The sequence below is a fragment of the Argiope bruennichi genome, chromosome 2 (assembly GCF_947563725.1).
Source record: "Argiope bruennichi chromosome 2, qqArgBrue1.1, whole genome shotgun sequence".
NCBI classification, from domain to species: Eukaryota; Metazoa; Arthropoda; class Arachnida; order Araneae; family Araneidae; genus Argiope; species Argiope bruennichi.
Genome location: NC_079152.1, coordinates 34837563 through 34860996, shown reverse-complemented (window position 1 = coordinate 34860996; position 23434 = coordinate 34837563). Strand labels below are relative to the sequence as shown.

General features: G+C 29.0%; 1 protein-coding gene across 2 annotated transcripts in view; it reads right to left on the bottom strand.

The window, feature by feature from the left end:
- The window catches only part of LOC129989523 (uncharacterized), a 42065-nt gene extending 22827 nt beyond the window's left edge, over nt 1-19238 (bottom strand). Inside the window, exons 1-3 of one of the 2 annotated variants that reach the window (XM_056098081.1) lie at nt 19003-19238; nt 9513-9715; nt 6176-6510 (exon numbers count right to left, since the gene is read on the bottom strand). In XM_056098081.1, coding sequence (XP_055954056.1) covers nt 6176-6510; nt 9513-9715; nt 19003-19016 — 552 coding nt within the window. In that variant the 5' untranslated portion in view covers nt 19017-19238. The remainder of the gene's footprint in view (nt 1-6175; nt 6511-9512; nt 9716-19002) is intronic. The other variant, XM_056098082.1, reaches the window with a different exon arrangement.
- Nucleotides 19239-23434: the final 4196 nt, after the last annotated feature.

Here is a 23434-nt window from a genome sequence, read left to right as displayed (position 1 = left end):
TTATACGCTACCTTACAAGACAGAGTTTTCCCCTTAGGATAGAAAGATAATAAAATAGAAAAAAAATGACTAAGAAAATTGACAAATTTCAGAAAAGAGCAAAATGGCTTTTAATAGAAACAACCCGCCCTTAGAGTCTTATAAACGAAATGATTTATTATGATTGCAATCAATTGCGATTGGGATTGAACGGTATCTAAACTTAAATTACTTACTTATGGGAATCATATAAAAGGTAATTTATTGTATTTCAATTGCAAAATTTTGATTTCGAAATTTTGATGAATCTCCTTTAGAATTCACGAATTCAGAAATAATTTATATATATATATATATATATATATATATATATATGATGATATTTTAAGCTCTGTAATTTAAACCAAATTAATTTCCAAAGTTTATCGTAATTTCGCCCATCGTAACTTCATTCTAAAATATTCTCTTATTTTGTGATCCAATTCCACTTTCGGTTTAATTAATTCCTCTGTAAAAACAATGCGTCATCAGTACTACGTATCAAGAGAAAGTGATATCTTTGGTTGCCCTTGAAAAGGTGTCAAAGATCAACACATGTATTCCTTTGGCTCGTGGCTGGAAATCCTATGTTATATAAGGCGAGTGATCATTTGTTCTGCCCTTTTTCGCTTCTTTCTTACTTCTGCTTTTGTGCAGCGCTGCGCGTACTTGTAAAAAATCATGCCTATCACTCGAAATAGAATAAAACGAAATTAAAAATACAAAGTCTCTTCACTGGTTGAACCTGAATTCTACTTAAACCAAAATAATGTTACATATTATTTAGCCGACTGGATTCTAAATAACCTTACATATATTTTACCTTTTTTTAGTTAAATATAAAAAAAATATTGCACATTAATAATATGAAATAATATAAAATTATATAATCTTCAAAAAATCAATATTTTCTATCGATTTTTTTAATTACTTGAGTTTTTAAAAGACAGTTACTGTAGCTATAATCACGATTACTTTTTGATATTTATTGTATTTTGATTATCATATGACGCTGTTTTCGAAGTTTTAAGATTTTCTTGATCGATTTTTCCAATTTTTGATTTAAACAAGATTTCTAAATTTGTGTACAGTAATAAATGCGTTCTTTAAAACTTTATTGTTATCATTATTTTCAACTTTTTAAATCTTAAATGCGTTTGATAACTTAATATTGTAAATGTTATGGAATTTTGAAATGAATCATCCACACTTTTATTAGCAGGTGGCGCCATAACTATAAAATCAAAGTTTAATTAAATTAATCAGTTAACAAATAATAAAATTCTGAAAGTGTTAAATTGCTTCGTCAACGAGAACGAAAAAAACAAAGCTTGTACAAATGTAAAGAAAAAAATCCGATGCAAAATTCCATCGTTACAAAACACAATCTAAGTCAAATTAAATTAAAAGATGTAAATTATATTTTTACAAACTTCTCTGTTGAACAAAATACATCAAAATTGTAACGAGATAGACCAATAAAATTTGGTATATGCTCTTCATATCTATGTTTTCTGATACTGTGCTTTAATGCTTTGTCTTCTTATTTCTGTAAATTATGAAGTGATTAAAAAATTTTCAATCAATTCAGAATGAATTAATTCTGTTAAAAAATGGTTTGCTGTTGGTAATGGTATTGAAATGACAGTTTGCATTTAAATTGGAATGTCTGAATGGCGTTAAAAATTTGATGAAATTCTTTCTACTATAGAGATTTGGGGAGAAAATATAGAATCGTTTTTACTTCTTTTCAAGTAATTTCGAGATGAAGCTTGAGATTTGTAACGACTGCCCCTCGATTTCTTATTCTTATTTTTTTCTCCATTATCAGACAAATTAGCCATAACATATGATGGATAACTAAAAACCCTCCAATCAATTCCCTGATCAATTAAGGGATTATAGAGGAGATATATTTATTCAGTGGGAGCGGGCGAATTGCAGTCTAAATCCCAAATGAACTAATACGATCTGTCTATGTATCCGAGAATATTTGAATGATAATCGACACTACAATAACACGTAAAAGGGGAGTAGAGTCCTAAGGATCATCAATAGGCGCAACCCAAACTCTTACATAGGAGGTACGTCCCGCCATCAAAATGCGGGTGTTTAGACCTCTTGCTATAATTATATTCCCGAGAAAAGGGGAGAATCCTCGTTTTAATCGACGACTTTTAAATCCCGTGATGGTTCTGAGAGTGTAAAGGGGTAAATCTTAAACATTTATTGATGCAGCAGTAGTTGTATTATCCAACATGAAAAAGATAAATTTTTTATTGGAAAAGAATTTGTAATGCCAGTTAGATAAAGATTACAAAAACTCAAATGAAGCAATTACTGAATTATTAAACAAATTACTGAGAAACTGAATTGGACTTTTTTGCATAATGGCAATGTTTGGTTGTTCCTCTTATAAAATACAACTTATAGTGATACACTTAGTCAAACAATATTTTGTATTTTTAGAAATGATAGTCTGCAAATAAGAGAACAGAATTTCTAACACAAAGAAAGAAAAAATTTAATTACTAAAAAGACAAAAGAAATTTAATTACTAAAGACAAAAGAAATTTAATTACTAAATGATTCAATTACTTGAGACTGATATTTTGAAATCTGTTTTTGAAACATGGATTTCTGCGATAAAATAAGATAATTCTTATTCATTTCTTAAGTCATTAAGCTATAAAATGTGTTGTTATTTTTCAGGCATAAGTGCTTATAATTATTTTCTATTATTAACCATAAATCCAGCCCTTATGAATAAAATAATAAAGCATGGAAGTTAAACTATATGCAAGGTGATTTCAGCGTAGAATTTGAACAGAAACAGTTAAGTGACATATAATCTGCATAATTCTAGTAACAGCATCTGCTGATGGAACATTGGGATTAGAAAGGATAGAAAAAATTTTAATGGAACATCATCCATAGTGCTCGAAAAGGAAAAGTATAAATATTTTTTCAACAAAATTCCTCAATGTACTTATCCACGATATATGGCGAAATATTTCTCGAATTTTGTCATTTGTAGAATTCTGATTCATGTCACTAAACTAGTTTTATACTCATCGTTTTCTTAAGCTTTAAAGCTTATTAATTTGATCTTTTTTTGTCCTTATCTTTATTTTAGTTATCCTCGTCTAGTTGCCTAAAAATAAATCTAGGATAAATCTTTTTTATCCTTTGATTTGAACAGGAAAAATTCATTTCATTTTTCTATAGATTATGTCCAGAAATGGTCACGCGAACTTCTACACCTGTCAAAAAGATTGGACCAATTGGATTGGAAGGAAAAAATCTGACAAAAACGGATTACAGGCCTCGAGCCACTTCCATAAAATGCTGCACCTAGAATTTATTTTCCAGGTGAAGAAAAAGTAGCTATATCTTTTTTGAAAATATTTCTCATATTACGTCTCAACCAATGAGGATTTGTTGGTGTGTCGGTCGGCAGGAAACTAGGAAATCTGAGTTTGACTTATTTTGTATGATTACACTCTTTTTTTTCATATTACCGAAGAGTTTTTCTTCTCTTTACCTGATTTCGAAACAAAAAAATAAATTGCCTGTTTTTTTCTACCATCCATCAACCAATGCCATGAAAGGCACGCAACAAAAGTAGTCGATATATTCAGCGCAATTTCAGAGTACATAATTTATGGGATACCATTGGATATATATAATTTATGGGTATCATGGATCTGGTTTCAAAGAAAGGGTGGAAAGACGGTTTTTGTTGTAGGAGATCAGAACTCGATTTTGATAATAAAAGCATATCTTATTATATTTATATCTATACTTACTTGCCAAATGAAAATGCCGTATTTACACTAAGCATTTGAATGTAATAAGATTGAATTCACCCAAATCAGTATTTGTCCAGAAGTTAAGAACATTGAGTTCAAGAACTTTATCACCCATCCCTCAAATTGACAAATCCATGCAAGCGGGTGAAAAATTAGAGGATTCACCATTAAATAAATAACGGACGGAATTTTAAACATATTCATAATAAGAGGCTTTCATTTAGTTTGGTAATATTAACGTCCCTTTTAAAGCAACAAAAGGGCTATTTTGGTACGGTTCTCAGATGACGAGGACGGCACCTGAGATTATAGGTAGAATCTCATTTGTAAAATTTATTAACACATGTATTAAAAATGTTTTATAAAAATTCACTCTTATAATTTCTAAAGTTAAAGTATTAGTTAAAATATTTGCTAAGTTAATGTTGTGAATTTTACATCCTATTACATATTTTTTAAACTTAGCGATGGCTGAAACAAATATTGGTCAAAGATTAAATTTAACATATATTTTAGAAGGAAGAAAATTCATGCGATGTTACAATCAAAAGATACGAGTGACATCTAACGTCAAAGCATGCCTTATCTTACACTGTGAGACAACCATTTCTTTTTCTTCAATAGGATGGACAAATGGTATATATTTAAATTAGTCCTTAAGCTACAGGAACTGATAATTTTCTTAGTAACATAATTTTCACCTGTGCGGTTCACTCTAATTAAAACGGCGTCAAAATTATTGACATTTTTTTATATTCTGGTACACAAAGCACACAGTGAATTTGTATTATATTCGCTAAAATATATGACTTTGAAATCTTGAAAAATACTCATAAAAAAAAGGAAAATTTCCCCTGATTCATCCCCAAAACAGTTTTGGAATTATGTTCTATCTACTTATTATCTAATTATTTAAAACATCATTCGAATACTTCTCAGAATATTTAAAAGCCCCAGTTTCTCGTTCAAAAATAAGAAAATTGTCTAACCTCCTCAAAAACGCAATGACAGCCCTTTTTTAAAAAAGGTTTATAAAATGGAATTCCGCTAGATTGATGTCTTTTAAGCAAACTTTAAACCTCGAACATCCTTTAAGAGTCCCCAGGAAGTATTAGATCACACATTAAAATTCATTTTTCTAACTTGTTGAATTGAATATTAGCGGACAGAAAATACTTTTCTACGGAATTTTCCCATAATTCGAAAGAATCTAGCACTAACACTCTTTTTGAAATTTCAACTGTCTTATTTGCACAATTTTAGATTTCTGGTGTCATTAATTTTATCAATGTTGTAAGATCCCAAAAATTCGATCAACGAAGCTACGCGTAAATATCACTGCGAAATTTTTTAAACTTTTGCTAAGTGCCATTGAGTGAATACACTTGCCGCATGTTTAATTCGATAAATACGCTCTCCCAGATGGGTTTGGGTGACATTAGAATACGGTGTCTCAACCCCAATACCGTGCACGAAGCACATTGTTGGTGAATTCATTCTTGATCCTAAAAATATTCACATTATCCATCAGATCATCTCATGGGTAAATGACTTTATTCCGCGGCTCTAGTTAGCCATCGTTGTTTGCACTGCCAAACGGGTGGTTTGGGCGTTTCCCTTGGTTAAGACCTATGTGGGTAGCTGTCAGTAGATAAGTTTCGGGTTCCACCATTTCCCCAACGATGTGCTTCGTGCACGGTATTGGGGTTGAGACACCGTATTCTAATGTCACCCAAACCCATCTGGGAGAGCGTATTTATCGAATTAAACATGCGGCAAGTGTATTCACTCAATGACACTTAGCAAAAGTTTAAAAAATTTCGCAGTGATATTTACGCGTAGCTTCGTTGATCGAATTTTTGGGATCTTACAACATTGATAAAATTAATGACACCAGAAATCTAAAATTGTGCAAATAAGACAGTTGAAATTTCAAAAAGAGTGTTAGTGCTAGATTCTTTCGAATTTTGGCAAATTTCGTAGAAAAGCATTATTAATATTCAATCCAACTAATTAGAAAAATGAATTTTTATGTGTGGTCTAATACTCTAAATATGCAACCTAACAATATAGTCCGTTCAAATTCAAGCACAAAGAAAATAAATTATGTTCAAAAACGTATTATCAATTGTTCACACTCAACTGCATAGTTACACACGAATCGCGCCATACTGTGTACTTATACGAGAAACTTAAAGAAACAACATTTTTTTATAAAATGAGACCAATAAAGAGTTTTCATTATTTTTGGTTTTTAAATATTGTTTAAATTTAAGGATTTCTTTTTTTGGTTAAATGAAAAATATTTTCATGTCATTATAATTTATATATATTTGGTACATCACCTGATGCAGATAATCAGTAACTACTTCCAACTCTTTCAACCGAGCTGCTTTTTCTTGTGAGTAAGGTGGTGGCTCAGACCTTTTTCGTCTTCTCCGCCGGCCATAGTGACCAGGAAATGTAGCTCCAGTGGTGACGGCTGTCATCTGCGCCACTGGGATCACAACTGGGAATGAGAAAAGAATGCTGAGTAGAGGGGCAAGAAGAAGGGGCAGGCCTGCAGCCAGAAGTCTAGCAGCCCTCCTTCGTCCACTGTTCGGTCTGGGGCGGAACCCGTAGAAGTACTGGCCACGGTATTCCCAAGTTTCCGGGCGGACAGCTCTGCCTCTGTCATTGGCTGCCAAAAAATATTTAGTATTAGTGAGGTAATTAAATATATATATTTGTACGAAGAAATATCTCAAATAAATATATATATTTGTTTGAGGTATTAAATATATATACTATATTATGTTGATTCGAGATACATCCTTGATGAGTAGAAATTTAATTTCGCACTTTGTTAATCACTATATTACTTTTTAAATAAGAGCAGAATGAATATGCATACACTTCTGCATTATGAGCAATTATATGGATATATTTTATGGATTTATTATTGAATAAGCCATTTTTTGGAAGCAAAACTTTATTAAATCTAATTTTCAATTAAAAAAAGGAATTACTGGTTCGGAGTAATGTTTCCTCTTTTTTGTTCAACGAATACTTTGATAATTATTTTGAATTTATCAAAATGAGTAAATGAGTTAAGAAAACATTTCTTTTAATTGTTATACATCCCGTTGACGTCATTGTAAGTAGACAATCAGTGAGTAGCATGTACAAAATTGCTTGATGCCTAAATAAAAAAATGTTTTGATTTTTGATTGATTTAATATTTAAAGAGATTAAGTTTTATAAACATTTTGTAACACATGTTTTAGCTTTTTGTAACATTTATTGATTCAATAAAATAATTTGTCAATTACAGGGAAAAGGAGGCAAGCAGAAAAGTATATGCAAAATTATATTAAGTATATTAATTTATATTTCACACTGTAGAAGATATCACCTTCTTAAAGCTTCAAGCAAGATTTAATTTACGGGGTTTTACTTACTAATGTGGCTTTCTCAACTCGGCCAAATGCATAATTTTTTGAATTTTTATTTTTTATAAATCAATCAAGTACTTCTGTTCTGTCAAATAATTGGATTTTTTCCTTTGATAATAGCTGCCGTCAATCCAAACGTTTGGAGTCTCTGATTGAGGAGTTAATGTAACTTAGAAAGTTTTAAGAGAAATAGTTGTTCAGAACATGAAGAGGTTCGAATTGCAATTGTCCTTTCTTGCCACTGTCTTAATCCAAATAAATAAATAAGTAAAATTCAAAACATTTCATAATAAGTCTGGAACAAAATGCTCGCTAAACGGAAACACGTTTAAGCTCAACTGACTTGAAATTGTATAATGAAATACCAATATTCTTAAATAAAGATTGAAATATTTTACAATTTTGAGTATAAGTAAATAACTAAATAGCTTGTCTCCTCAACTATATTACTTATTTAATGAAGCTGAAAATTTCAGTAACAACTGAAAATAGTTAAAATAAGGAAAAATCAACCTTTTTCAAATTGTGTAGTTCTTTTCTTGTACGCTTTCAAACTGGTCACACAATATTGTAGGAGGCTTCTTGTCGATGTTACGCTCAATAATTTCAAAGATTACTCTCAGTTTGACAGTTATTTATTTCAATATTTTATTACACATTTCAATGTTTGATGGATTTTTCATGATTATCAATTAATTGGGAACAAATTATGTTAAATAATTTCATAACCTAGAGTTAGGCAGAGTGTAAACTGAATTTAATGAGCGTAATAGTTATCTTAATTTATGTTTAATATCGAAAAAAAACGATAAAATGAGGGAAAAATCAACCTTTTTCAAACTATGTAGTTCTTTTCGTGTACGCTTTTCAAACTGGTCACACAATATTGTAGGAGGCGTCTTGTCAATGTTATGCTCAATAATTTCAAAGATTACTCTCAGTTTGACAGTTATTTATTTCAATATTTTATTACACATTTCAATGTTTGATGGATTTTTCATGATTATTAATTAATTGGGAACAGATTATGTTAAATAATTTCATAACCTAGAGTTAGGCAGAGTGTAAACTGAATTTAATGAGCGTAATAGTTATCTCAATTTATGTTTAATATCGAAAAAAATCGATAAAATGAGGGAAAAATCAACCTTTTTCAAACTATGTAGTTCTTTTCGTGTACGCTTTTCAAACTGGTCACACAATATTGTAGGAGGCTTCTTGTCAATGTTATGCTCAATAATTTCGAAGATTACTCTCAGTTTGACAGTTATTTATTAGAGATTTCACAGTTTGTTATGGAATTTTCATGTTTATCAATTTTGAACATATTATTGCAAATAATTTCATAAACTAGAGTTAGGCAGAGGGTAAAGTGAATTTAATGAATGTAAGTATCATCTTAACCACTTAACTGCTTTATTTTCTTTATTATCTATTAAAATGATACCTTCTATTTTAGAAATATTTTCTTATCTTGATTCAAATGGAAATCCATTGAATGCTTGACTATCTATGCATTCGAAGTAGTTTTAATATTGAATTATAATCTTTATGAATGACTTTTTTTTCTTACAACTATCAAAATGCGATAAATCGATGCACGTATGGCATACTAGCAAAACAGGTCAGCGGTTAAGTTCATGTTTAAACATGATAAAACACAATTCGAAATTTTCTTTTATTCTGAAATTTCAAAAAAAATATTCAAATAAAAATTGAAGACATTGGAGATTCCAAGACAAAATTGGAGACATTAATTGTTTGTTTTAATAAAAAATGATGCTTTCTTTAAGGTTCCATCTTTTTCTGCCTAAATAACACTATGTGTCCCTATGTTTACCTTTGCCAAAATTTAAAGGATAAATTGTTGGGTGTTTATCAAGAAATATTATTCAGGATAGTGGCTCTTAAAACATTACTTGCACCCTTGAAGTCTAAGGTTCTTCTTTTCGATGACGCTGTGCGCCTCTCATGGGATGTGTTTACATTGAGTCAGACTTTATCTATATAATGTGTTATCTAGTTATGGGCGCTTTGTTCTTGTGTAGTTGTGTTAGCTGCTTCTGAAATAAAATGCAGAAAATCCACTCGTTGCCTCCAATTCCTTTCTGATAGGTAAGGGCTTTTTGAATGAACTATTTGCTAATTGAAATAGGAATGCGAATTCGAAATGAAGCCTAATCAGCGGTCTTTCCAGCGAATAAAATTTAATTTCAAAATATTATTAAATGTGCATAACAAAGCTTACGGGGTCTGTGATGTCGGACTGTGTACATGGCAATGGGGAAGAAGAATCCATTTTGTGGTTGGGTTCGCCTCTTTTCACGACGAAGACTGATGTTGTCGTGTTTCAAACTATAGTTTCCATAAACCTGGCCATCAGATCCACTGCTCCAGATAAATACTAATCCCACTACGACGGCCAGCGACATAAGTTCTGCAACACTGAAACTTCAAACAGAAATTTTAGTTTTAACTATTTGCTTGAGTTTTTACTAATAGTTAAAATATATATATCACCATGACACATTCAAAATTTCAATGACAAAAATAAAAACAGATGAAGGTATTAATTATTTGATGAAAAATATGTAACAGAAAAACAGAAACTCGGGTTACAATTAAAACCAACAAAACAAAAAAAATGTGATGAAATTACATTTTTTTCAAAGGTGATACAATATAACGGCGTTAATTTATAACAGCGATAATATAAAGCAAACTAAGAAACATTTATTAATGTCATATAAAAAAACTATATTGAGAATAAACATATTAAGCTAATTGTTCAAATTAGAAATGGATGCATGATAAAACTAAAAAAATGATTTTGCAATCTACATACCTAATACATAAAAAATTAAATGCGCATTAAATAAATAAATCTTAATTAAGAAGATAAGGTTTCATTAAATATTTAATTCATATAATACAAGCTTTTATTCTAAAATTTAACAACAAATGGTAGATGAATTCTGTATAATTAGTCATGAATCTTAAAATTATCTTCAAAAATATTGGAATAATTATTTGCAGACGCATGTTTGGTGTTACTAATTGAGCGACATCATTACAAATTACATATTTGATGCATAAAAAATTTTTAATTTGTGCAAAAATAAATAAATCTTAAATGAGAAGATATGGTAAAATTAAACATTTATTTAAAAAAAATTAAAGTATTTATCCTAAAATTTAATAAAAGATGGTTAGATTGATTCCGTAAAATTTACCATTTTTCTTAAATATATCTTATTTGTAATCGTATGCTGCGTATTGCAAATTGAAGTATCCTTATTTTAGATGGTGATGATGTCGTGTCCGCGTTACCACGGAAAGGGGGTGCAGTAGCTTCTGAGGGTAAAGACCCCTGAGCACCCGAGAGCAGAAGTCTGACTTCTAGCTTATATGAAGATGACACTCACACATTCGCTTGCACACCCCCTTTTTACAGGGAGGCAGATTCACACACCTCACAGATAGAACACAGATGAAAAACAACCATGCCCGAACCGGGATTCGAACCGAACGCCCAGATCACGGGGAAGATGCACTACCCCTATGCCAGGACGCCGGCCTTATTTTAGATAGCTGTATGAATAGATTGTAAAATATGTATGGTATGGTATGGATTTCATAGCAAGAGCAAATATTAAAGAATGACTAAAAGAGGATTCTATGAATAATCTGAAGTAAAACAAAAACTGCTTTATAATAATGACGGATATTCAATATAAAATTTAAAGTAGCTCATATTTATACTATATATTGACAACAGTTATGAACATTAAACTATTAATCCAAGTAATGTACATAGAAAAGACAATTAATAGAACACTGATGAGGAGCATACATAGAACTCTGAGAAAGCTATGATGGAGGACTCTACAGAACGATGAATGATATCATATGACAAGATTTTTCAAGTACTGCATGGTTGCAATGTGAAGTTTTGCATGTATCAGATTACCTTAACTATACAATAGACAAAGTAAAGAATCTCTCTAGGAAGTTTCATATAATTGCATTGTAAACAGTTCAAATTTGTTGAAAAGATGGTTATGGAGGTAAACTAGACTTGTAAAGTGCTCGCGCAATAATTAAGAGTAGAACCGTGTAAGAATAGATTCATCTTTCTGAAAAGTAATGGAGTTGAAGGATCTTCATCGTTAGAGTAAAAATATAATTTTTTTTTCTTTTTCAACCTCACAATGCTTTTGAGTACCTGAAAAGATTTTTATCCCTGCGAATTTATTTTTTAAAATTATGGGGAAAAGCTAATATTGTTGTTGTAAAGTCCAAGTTTTTACTTAAAGAGTTAGTTACCAAGAGGTTACTTAAAGAAAATGCAAAGAAATCTTTTGAAGGTGATAAAAGCTAAACATAAAAGTGAATGTAGATAAGTCCTAGGTTTCAGTAAACCTGCTTTTTAATACAAAATAAATTTTGTAGCGATGCAAAACATTCAGAGCTAAAAGTTTTAACTATTCAAAAATCGTAATAACTCATAGTTTTAATTACAATTTCGATGAATAAAGCTATAAAATTCAATACAGAATCTTAAGTTCAGTTAAATGACGTTAAGTAGAACTGTAGGAGCATAAAATTTCGATACTGGAGCCAGTATGCCATAGGGGAGCACTAAAAAACTGATTTTTTTTAAATATTTTATTTTAACAAAACAGTACATGGGAAAAGTTCTAATGTTGTATTATCCAAAAAGGATTACTGCATCATGAATTGCGAATGGTTTAATTTTCCACCTAAAACATATCATATCAATAGTGAACAGGAATCTACAAATAGGAAGTTAAATCTCGATTGCCATTAAAACTATTTTTTGCTTTGTATCTTCATCGCAAAGTTTTCCTTCTTCTTCAATTATTAGATAATCGAATCCCAAACAATAAAAACCAGATGGAAAACTTTCCACCTAAAACAAATCATATCAATAGTGAACAGGAATCTACAAATAGAAAGTTAAATCTCGATTGCCATTAAAACTATTTTTTTCTTTACATCTTCATGGCAAAGTTTTCCTTCATCTTCAATTATTAGATAATCGATTACCAAATAATGAAAACCAGATGGATTAAAGGTAAAAATCTACTTTTGAAGACAAAACTATTCATTATAAACTTTTAATTATAATATATATAATATAAATTTTTTTCGTAGAGATTATAGTCCTTCTTTCTTTCTATATATATATATATATATATATATATATATATATATATATATATATATATAGAGAGAGAGAGAGAGAGAGAGAGAGAAATATATCGAAGTTATATAAATAAAACCGATTTATTTCATCACGGGAGTCATAATTTGTACAGAAAAAAAATTGGAAGGAGATGCGCCAGTCTACATTGTGACAAAAAGAGAGGGAAATGTGTCCCTTCAGTGATTTTACTATGAGATTGTATAAGGATTTCTTTACCACCTGCTGACTTAGGTAAAGGAATCTTAGATACCTTTAAAAGAATGTTTGAAGCATCAGGAATTTTTGTACCTTCACCAGGAGTTGAAGTCAAAATGTTAGCTTAAAATTCTGAAGTCAACTGTTTTAGCGTGTAGAATTCATTAAAAAAAGGTGGAATTGTATCAGAAAATAAGAGAACATTTAAGAATTAAATTAATATGGGTTAAATTAAGATAAATTTTAGGAAATAAATGAAGTTTAAATTAGATAAAAAATATCATTATATATGTATATATATATGATATTTTAAAATCTGATTTAAATCTTAATTAATTTCCAAATTTAGCCTATATTTTTCTTAATTTAGCTCATATTAACTTCATTCTAAAATGTTCTCTTATTTCTTGATCCAAATCCGCCTTTTTCATTTAATGAATGCTTCATGAGTTCTGTAAAACTGCTTTAATCAGCATTTTAAGACGCCCCGAGTGAAGGGTAAAAATCTGCTATGCTAAGCAATTTTTTTTTAATACCTATAGTTCTCTTAACTAAATCCACACTTGTCAAAGAATCTCTATCAGAATCACACAGTATAAAATATTTCACTCTTCTTATGCTCTTGCTTCTTGCTGTAGATTGACGTATCTTATAGACTGACGTATGACGCTTCTTGCTGTAGATTGACGTATCTTATAGACTGACGTATGACGCTTCTTGCTTCTACATAAATTATGCCTGCCAATTTGGAATAAAAGCGAAGTATTAAAATTTACCAAAGTGTTACCTCTATACAACCACGAAAATGCTTAAAACTTATGTGTTTACATTATATATATAAATATGTTAAACATTTCTTTACTCTTTGCTTCTCGGGCTCCGAGCGAAGGGAAAAAAATTCCTAACAACCACGCATTCCTTTCAAAGATACCCTAAGATTCCCTGTCCTAAGTCGACACGTGGCAAATAAATACCTATCAGAAAATCTTGGTAAAATCGATGGTGGGAAAAATTTCTGTCACTTTTACTCTTGTCTTCTGGTCTGAATGAGCGAATTCCAACTGAGTCCCCATGTACAAACCTTGTCCTCTCATGGAGAAGTAAATTGAAGTCTATATCAAAAGGGGCATCGTTCCGCCATGCATCTACCAGAATTATACCGCGCATACATATATGTAATAAAATTTCTTAGTCTAATTTAAATCCTAATTAATTTCCTAATTCCTGTCTTAATTTATCTCATATTAAGACACACATTAACTTCATTTTAAACTAGTCTCTTATTTCTTGATCCGATTCCCGTTTTTTTAAAATTAATTCTACACGTGCTCTAGAAAACTGATGGTTTCAGCATTTTACCCGCTGCGAATGAAGGGTTAAAAATCCATAAAGCCTATGACATACTTTCCAAAGATACCTACGACTCCTTTTCTTGAATTGACATGTGTCATAGAAATCCCTATAAGAATCTCTTAGTAAAACCATTATGGAAAAAGTTCACACACTCTTTCTCTTGTGTTTCAATATAAACACACGCGTTTTATCACTTCTACCCATGCATAAATAATACCCTTGGGGGAGAAAATAAATTGAAGTCAAGTTCCAACTTTGTTTTTTTTTTCGGCCATTTATCTGCAAAATGATGTTACGACACAGAAAATACTATCATCATGGTTAGAGAGTCTTGTTGCTTTATTTCATTTTATTCATTACATTAATTTTATTCATTCTAATTATTTCATTCATTTTATTCATACAGCATTCTTTTAAAGATGCCTAAATTTCCCTTTCCTAAGACTACACATGGCACAGAAATCCCTATCAAAATCTCACTGTAAAATCACTGAGGGGAAGAACTTTGAACTCTTTTACTGTTTCGCTTTTGTATCGCGATGTAGACTGACGTACATATTACCACTTATTCTTCATATGTAAACTATCACTCTCGTGGGGAAATAAATCGCAGGTTTAAAATTTCATTTTTTTTTTTTCTATTCTGCCACGCAACTGTTAAAATATGTTTGCACACACACACGCGCGCGCACACACACACATATATATAGTCACTGATCTTCCAAAATTCATTGCATTTTTATTGGTTGAATTGCTATTTTCCTTCGAAAAATATAAATTTCTCTGAACATCCTCCAATTGAAGAATCGACAAATCGACTAGAGTGGTCAGATACAAAATATAGTGGATGAAGCTTAATGCAAACCATACAGAAAAAAAAAATCCCGACATTTAAAAAAGCGTGTTACGAGAAAAGAATTTTTATTATTTTCAAGAACATAATCTGAACATCCTAGTATTTCGGAAATCCTATTTTGCCAATAAATTGGCGCGTTTATGTTATTTGCTGACTGCAGCTTCCTATTTAAGTTGATTGACGGGTGAAGAGAGGAAATTTTATTTCTGGAATTCTTTTGCTCTTATGAGTACGTAAGCAGAGTTCAAATATCCAATTTACTTGTTTTTGCTAAGAACAGCTTTTTCCTTGAGAAGACAACATCTTCAATTTTCGAGAGGCATCACAAGATCTTTTCAAATGAAAAATCGCCAAAGCAGCCATTTTCATTCATCGAGATTTTAAAGAGAAATAGGCTCTTTAGTTAGCCTCTTTAAGATGAGTTTCAATGAAAAATAATGATTGAATGAATTTATAAATAATATAAAAAAATAATAATAAGACTTGAATTCTCTTATTTAAAAGGTGACTGCAATTTTTTTTTTCAAAAACCCTTAAAACTAAATTATTAAAAAATTCCGACATAAATGCCAATAATTCAAAATCATCATATGAAATTTATCATAATATTTAATTGCATATTAAACTTGTCTTTTTAAAATTTGTTGCACATTTTTAAATATTTTATATTTTATTTAAATTAGTATCATTATTAATTATATTTTATTTACATTAGTATCATTATTAATTATATTTTATTTACATTATTATTATTTTGTTTATAACTAAATACTTTCACCGACCATCTCTAATTAAATCTCATATTATTAATTATAACAATTCAATTATAAAAAAAAATTAAAAAATGACATTGTTTGAAATAGTTGTTGTTGTTGGATTTTATAAAGATAATTTAATATTAAAACTATTTGAAGAAGAAATTTTTGATTGAAATATCCTAACATAATGAATTGTTATTTTTGAAATAGAAGGTTGATAAAACAGAAGAGTCGTACAAATAACTATCATAAAACAGGAGAATATTAAAAAAAATATTTATTTAAAAAATAAAATTATTAATTTCAAAATCAAAAGTGAAATCAAGGATGAAATATACTACTCGAACGTTTTCAATTGATAAAATCTATTCTTGATATATAGAACTGAAAATGAATTATTCGATTATAGTCTCAAAGAATCCAAAGTTATAAGCTGCTATTTAACAAATGCTGCTTTATCATTGAAATTATTTGAAAAGCACTTTAATTTTAAGTAAAAATGTCATAAATATAAAGGAAAAAATTCATAAAAAATAATTTCATTAATTCAAGCTAATACAAGGATTAGTTAAAAGATAATTATGCGGAATAAGAAATTGTTTTTATATTTATATATTTATGAAAGATACCGTTTATATGAACTTAAAAAATTAATTAATTTTTTTATTATCTATATTTATTATAGGTTATGTTCTATTTAAAGTACTGTAGCTGATTCTTTTTTTTTTTTTTTTTTTTTTGAAAAAGGAATTTAAAAGAACCTTCAAAAATATATTCCTACTTGAACATAAAATTTGAAGCAGGAATAAAAATTTGATAAAATTCCACAGAAAGTGACGTCGAATAAATAAATTTTAATGGAAAGATAACTAAATTACCATTACTAAATTACCATCCTAAAATGCAAACGAAGTATTTTAGCGTAAAACGTATTTAAAATGTTTGAATAATTGTAAAAAAAAAAAAATCATCTTAAATCTAATTCATTAAAACCTTAAAAATTTCGAATTTTCTTTTAATGCAGCGAATGGTGAATTATGTGGCTAAGGAGAAAGAAAAATAGAGAAATCAATAGCAAATATCTGCCAGTTTCTGAAATAACCTTGAGTGTCCGTAATGGGTAAGGCAGGAGTTGGATTGTCACGATTGCTGACGCAAGAGTCATGTTTTGTCTATACTCAGGCAAGGAAAGAGGAGGGAAAGACAACTCCTTCTACTACAAAAAAAAACATTTTCAACAACATTTCGTGACCTTGTAGATAGAAGTGTTGATTGCGTTATTGATCTTTGTTGATTTACGAAGGGACAGCACAGCGATATTATTATTTTTTTTATTTAATATAAAGTACTCTACAGAACTTAAAATAATATCACTGGAAGGATAAAATGTATTAAAAATATATTTTGAGGAATAATTTCTTTAGAAAGTTGTAACCAAAACCAGTGGGTGGGATTTCTTCGAAACTTTCTCTCAAACTCTAATAAAAATTTTATTCTCCCACGATTCCACAAAGAATTGTGGATATTGGATAAGGGAGAGAACTTCATTGGCGTACAATAGTAATGAAAATTCAACATTTGACGTGTATATTTTACTGAATCTATCGTTTTTTGATAATCTCTGGAATGCAGTTAATAGTAGCAAGAAAATCGAATTTAGGCTTTAGATATGTTTTCGCAACCGACTGAAATCCATATTCAAAGCAGAACTACAATTATAGTCAAAAAATCGCATACCAAATTTGATATTTTTAAGTTGTTGCGTTTTGCAATTGTCGTCGTTTACATGCTTCCGAAGGTAAAGATAAAAAGACTTTCAATTTCTTATTGAATGTTAGAATCACAAAATGTGATAGGTGCCTACATTATTGATGTTAAATCTATGTACCAAATTGTATCCATTTATCTCTCTTCGTATTGTAAATATTGTGTTAGCCTATATTCGAAGAGCCGAGTAAACAGACTTCTGAACAGATTTTGTTAAAAATTAGATAGAAATTTACAAATTTGTTGTAAAGACGTTATACTAAATTTCATCTGTCGAGCTCAAAACATTTTTGAGTTACCTTAGTCACAGATAGAGAGATATACTGCCAAAAATGTGTTTTTCGAAATCAGGAAATTCTAAAACGTGGAATTTCATCAAATTTTCGAATTTTTGACGATTACGATGCTTTCTCTATATTTCGAATACAAGAAAGCAAAAAAGTGGTCAATAGTAATTAAATATAATAAAACAAGCCTCTAAGGTGCACATCTTGTTAGCATCTAAAGTATACCTTCTTCAAATAAGGCCTAAGGTCTATTCACAGAACAATCTGCTCTGAGAATAGACCATTTCATTTGGTTATTTGTCAACCAAATGGTAGACAAATAACCTTCACCCGTATTAGGTAGAGTTTATTACAAACAGGCTTTAGAGATTTTAGACTATTGAAAATTTACTTCAGAATACAATTTATTTTATTTTCTATATTATATTCAATTATAGCACTATTTGATATAGTTTATATCAGTATTGCCATTTATCGTTTTAATCCAAATTTTTTTATTATTTCCTTATATATTTCGAGTATTGCATATTAAATTTATTAGTTTATTTTCTAAATTCGGCTGCATTTCTAGATATGTTATTTTCTGTTTTGTTCAATATTTGTGTTATATTTAATTATTTGTTTATTCCGCACTGCTTTATAAGTAAATTACAAATTCTTAAATTGCTTACATTTATTAATTAAATATTAAATAAATTAAGAATTATAATTAATTCACTTGAATCATGGACAAAACAATAAATAATTTAAATACTCTCGTTATTTCATTTGTATAAACTATTTTAACTTTTAAAATTTCTATACATCTTATTAACTATTCATCTAATACTTATTCGAAGTGTGTATTTATTTTTCTGCAATATTCTGCTATGATAACTCTTAAATTTGGCAAGATGTCTTGCTGTTCTAAACACCATTGCAGACTTAGTTAATGGAATAATCATTGAAAAACAAATTAAAAAAACGAAAAACATTTGACTAATCTATGAATTTCAATACTGTATTATTCCTTTAAACTTATAAACTTACTTATGAACCATAAAACATTATATATATATATATATATATATATATATATATATACACATATATATGTAAACTCAGACGTTTTCAAACTTTACATCGCAAATTATTCATTATCAAAAATGAAAATGGGCAAATTTTAAGGTCTTTTTTGCATTAAAATTTTAAAATCTTAAATAACTAGATAAAATTAGAAATATTTATAGCCGTAAATAATAAATATACAAAATATATGTTCCATTTTATACAATATTTTTAGTAGTACTAACCTTCTATAAACCATGTTTCAGCTGAAAATCCGAAAAGAGCATTTCCAAATCCATTTCCATCGCATTCGTTTAATCTTGCACATTGAAGATGGGATGACCGAATGCTCAACCGGGCTCACCCCTGCAGCTGACCCGCATTCTTTATGATATTTAAATGTCGCTGCGCTTGACCAGCTACCCTTGAAGTTCCTGACGTCTTCCGAAAAATCCAGCTCAATGGACAACAGTCGTGTTTGTTTTTGTTCTACTCGTCGTCTGCTCATATGGGGTGACGCTTGTTGGCTTGTAAAACACCTGCTTTCATGTAGAAGGAACAAAAAGAACACGGAAAGGATGACGCAAAAATTTTTGGAAACAAAAGCTTGAAAAAAAAATAGGTTGCTGTTTAGTTTCTTTTATTTAGCGTTTATAATTTCAAGTCACATTATAAAAAGATACATTTTTAATTCATTATATTAAAGCCATTTAATACATATCTAACAATGATATGAAAGAAATTAGGTTAAGAAAATTTTAGAAATTTAATATATTACTGTTACATTATCATAAGACATTAATGTAACATTTAAAAAAAAATTAAGGTCTCTTTTAATTTTGTTGATACATATTTAACGTTAATTCTTTTTAAAATTAGCCAGCCTTGTTAACTATTGTAGACATCGTTAATTTCGTACTTTGATGTGAGCTTTAATTTTATCTCTTCTCAGGTTAATACGTTGAATACCATGAGAGTCATTAATGACCAAGATTACTAAAAATACACAATACGTGGAAATTTTCAAGGTTTTTAAATTTTTCAATATTATCATCGTAACTAAAATGGTATGAAGAAGTTAATTCTATATAGAACATACAAAATAAATTTTATTTATATACATAACATGTAAGCTTAAATTTTATGAGCGCATTTTGCAATGTTTCCAAACTCCAAATACACCAAGCTTGAAAGATGGACCTGTGCAGTCTGTACATTGTCATAACTTTTTTGGTACATTTAGCTTATCTACCTCACTATAAACATGTAACAAAAAATAAAACATGATTGAATTAAAACTTAAAAATTAGGTAAAACAATGATAAGTAGGCTAGACCATGAATGTGCTTAGTAATGCTATTATACGCAAGTATCTTTTAACGAGTTCATCTTAAATCTTACTCATCTTTAATTTTAATTAAATCATTTATATATAACTGCATATTTATGGTACTGTAAAATCGTCAGACTTCAAGACCAACTGCGTTTAAAGATTAGCTACGATTAACGTTCGTAATTTTATAAAACTTAGTCTTAATGGCTTAATGTTAATTTGGTAGTAAATAAGACATTAAAATTTGAAAATCTTGATTTTTATCTTGAATATTATATTTTCTTTGTAATAATTCCGATAATATAAGTAGATGATACATCATTTCACTTTAAGAGCAAAAAATACTAGACTATAATAGGGATACTATTGCAGTTTGAGTAATATATTGCTGTAATTTAGAAAATATTTTTTAAAACGAGTTTAATTAATATCAATATATTAACAGAGTATATAAAAGTTAATTTTTTATTTGCATTGAACTGAGTTTTTTAGATGTATTCAATCTTTGGATGAAATGCAATTTCATAAATTTCTTTCTTTGTTCTTTATGATAATGTCGCATAAACCAGAAAAACTAGCAATCTCCATGGCTCAGTAGGTAGAACTTCGGATTGGTTGGTCCGTTGTTCAAACCCCAGGCACGGTGTTTTATTCACAGATTGGAATTCTTGTATTTAATGTGTCATTTATTGTTCATCTAAGATCGGGAAGGTTCGAAACCTTTCTTAAATATTCAAATTGGATTGCTCGTTCTATATATGTATAAAAACTGAGCCCCGTCATTGATGGATAAGTTCTCAGTCTCGTTGTGCTGTGAATTGCTTCGTTCTAATAAATCGAATTGTTTGTTTAAACTAAAGGCGTGTTCTGCACATCTTCATGTTAATATTAATGTTCTATGGACATTTTTTTAAAATCACCAGTTCTCTGAAATACTTTATTAACAAGGTGCCTACTCTAATCATGGCCCAATCCATTACCTATCTGAGATAGGTGTATATTACTATGAAAAAATACTCAAATGATATAAAGAATATATTTTATTTTGTTTCAGATAGTAAACGCACTTCTGGAAGTCTAAATCTTACATGGCCCTTTGAAACATGTTCAGTAAAGTATTCTTGACACTAACCATTAAATAGCAATAATAACAGGGAAACAAACGGTTTCAATGTGCGACCAAATCTGAAGAATATTATTTTAGGACAGTAGAAAATATTCATCGTTTTAGGTCAATCTGCTTAGCTATCTTCTTCGCGAAGTTGAAGGAGTGGTTTGAAATTGTACCTTTTCATAAAATAGTTATATTCTGAGTTTCATAATTCAACAAGTTTTAGCCATAATAAATGAAATTTTTTTCTGTTTAAGTTGTTAATTTCTCAATAATGTTTGATTAAATATGATACATAGGACCGAGAAATTGCATAGAAATCTAAAAGCCATAATTCATCAGAACATTTATTGATTTAAACTTTATACACTTTTTTTTACTTAATTTACAATTTTATCGAGTATAAGTATATGTTGATTACTAACGGTTAGAATTTAGATTTTGCATCCCAATTCTGCATTTAAAAATTGCGTTTGCCTTAAACAATACAAAATTATTGAATTAATTATATAAATATTTTAAATGATAATGAAAAACATTTTCTTGCATTTATTTATCAAGAAAACATCATAGTTCATATTTATTTCATTTCAGACAGATATGTGCTGAAAATTCCTATTTCTTAGATTTAGTTTGTATTGAGAGTTATCTTAATTTTTAAATTTGAGTTTTTATCAACGAAGTGAAACAGATTAATAAAAGCAAATTTTTCTTACACATACGTAACGTGCTCGTGCTAGTTAAATTTTAGTTTTATTTTCAGTGAAAGAAATTATTGGAAAATATGCTTAACATATTTTTGTAAAAATTAAATAAAAAATAAAAATAAATTATACGGCAAAAATTAGTGTCATTAAAAAAATTGGTATCATTTTAAAGGGAATTGCTTCTTATTTATAAATTAATCTGTTAATAATAAAATAATTAAATTTATTAATAAGTTAATCTGTTAACTATTTCGAAATTTAAGATGGTATGAAACTCATTTTTGTGTTGTAATATTAGGGGAAAAGCACTGAAATTGTAATTAATTTTTAATTAATTAATGTTCTAATTGAGATTGCAAGCATAATAGTTTGGAGGGTGGGTGCACATTCCCACCCTCCAAAGTATATATGTGCCATGTTTGGAGCTCTAGGTCAAATGGTCTAGCTGGTAGAGGCAAACGCTTTATTCCTTTTTATTCATCTTTAGTTTAACCCTTTCTAGGGCCGTGGGAAGTATGCTTCATACCAAATTTATCAATCTTTGTATGAATTTATGTAGGTTGGCATAAGTTCTGACAAATTGTTTTTAGAAAGACAGAAACTTAGATGCTTTAGTTCTTTATTTTGCACAAAATGATGTGTCTTGATTTGATACTTAATTATTAATTAACCAAATTATTTAATTAATTAAATTAAATTTTTCTACTAAGCTAAATGAATCCCTTTTCTTATTCTAATTTCAAGCCTAAAAATATTTTAACATAATATGACTAGAAAAAAATGGCCCTTTAAAGGGTTAAATAGAAATAGAGCAGAGAAAAAAAACGTCCATTGAGAAAACAAACAAGAAAAACATTCAGTGAGTCTTTAATCAGTTTACTAATTAATTTAGTTAATGACCTTCGTCGGATTATGTTCATTAGCCTGCTGTCATTTCGTAGAACTTCAAAATGTAACTAACTACTTACTTTACAGGTACAATGTTGTGGCCTGGGCTTTGCTTAATTTTTTTCAAAGATATGTTACTTTTTAATGATATTTTATAATAATTTTGTTGCATTAGTGAGCTAATAATTTCAAACAATATTCTTAGAATTTAGAATATTTGAAAATTTTGAAAATTTCAATACTTTGTCATTCTCATATCGAAGGCTATTTCTCATTATTAATATATTTCAATATTTTAAATAAATTTATCACAATGGATACGAATAAAAATAATTATTTAAATTGTAATTATACATCATAATTTTTATTTCTTTTAACTTACATTTTCAAAGGAATGTTCAGACTTTTATTTGAGAAAGAACTTAGTTTTGATTGCTATGACGTTTGATTGGGACCTATTTATTGAATCCATGTGAATTAAATTTATTTTATTTAAAAAATTCTGTGATATAAATTGACGCATTAATGAATAAATGAGACTGATTATTTTAGACATTAAAAGGAATACGAATAAACCAATGCACTATTGAGGGAATTATTAAAAAGTTTTTAACATACATTTTTATTTAAAATTACAA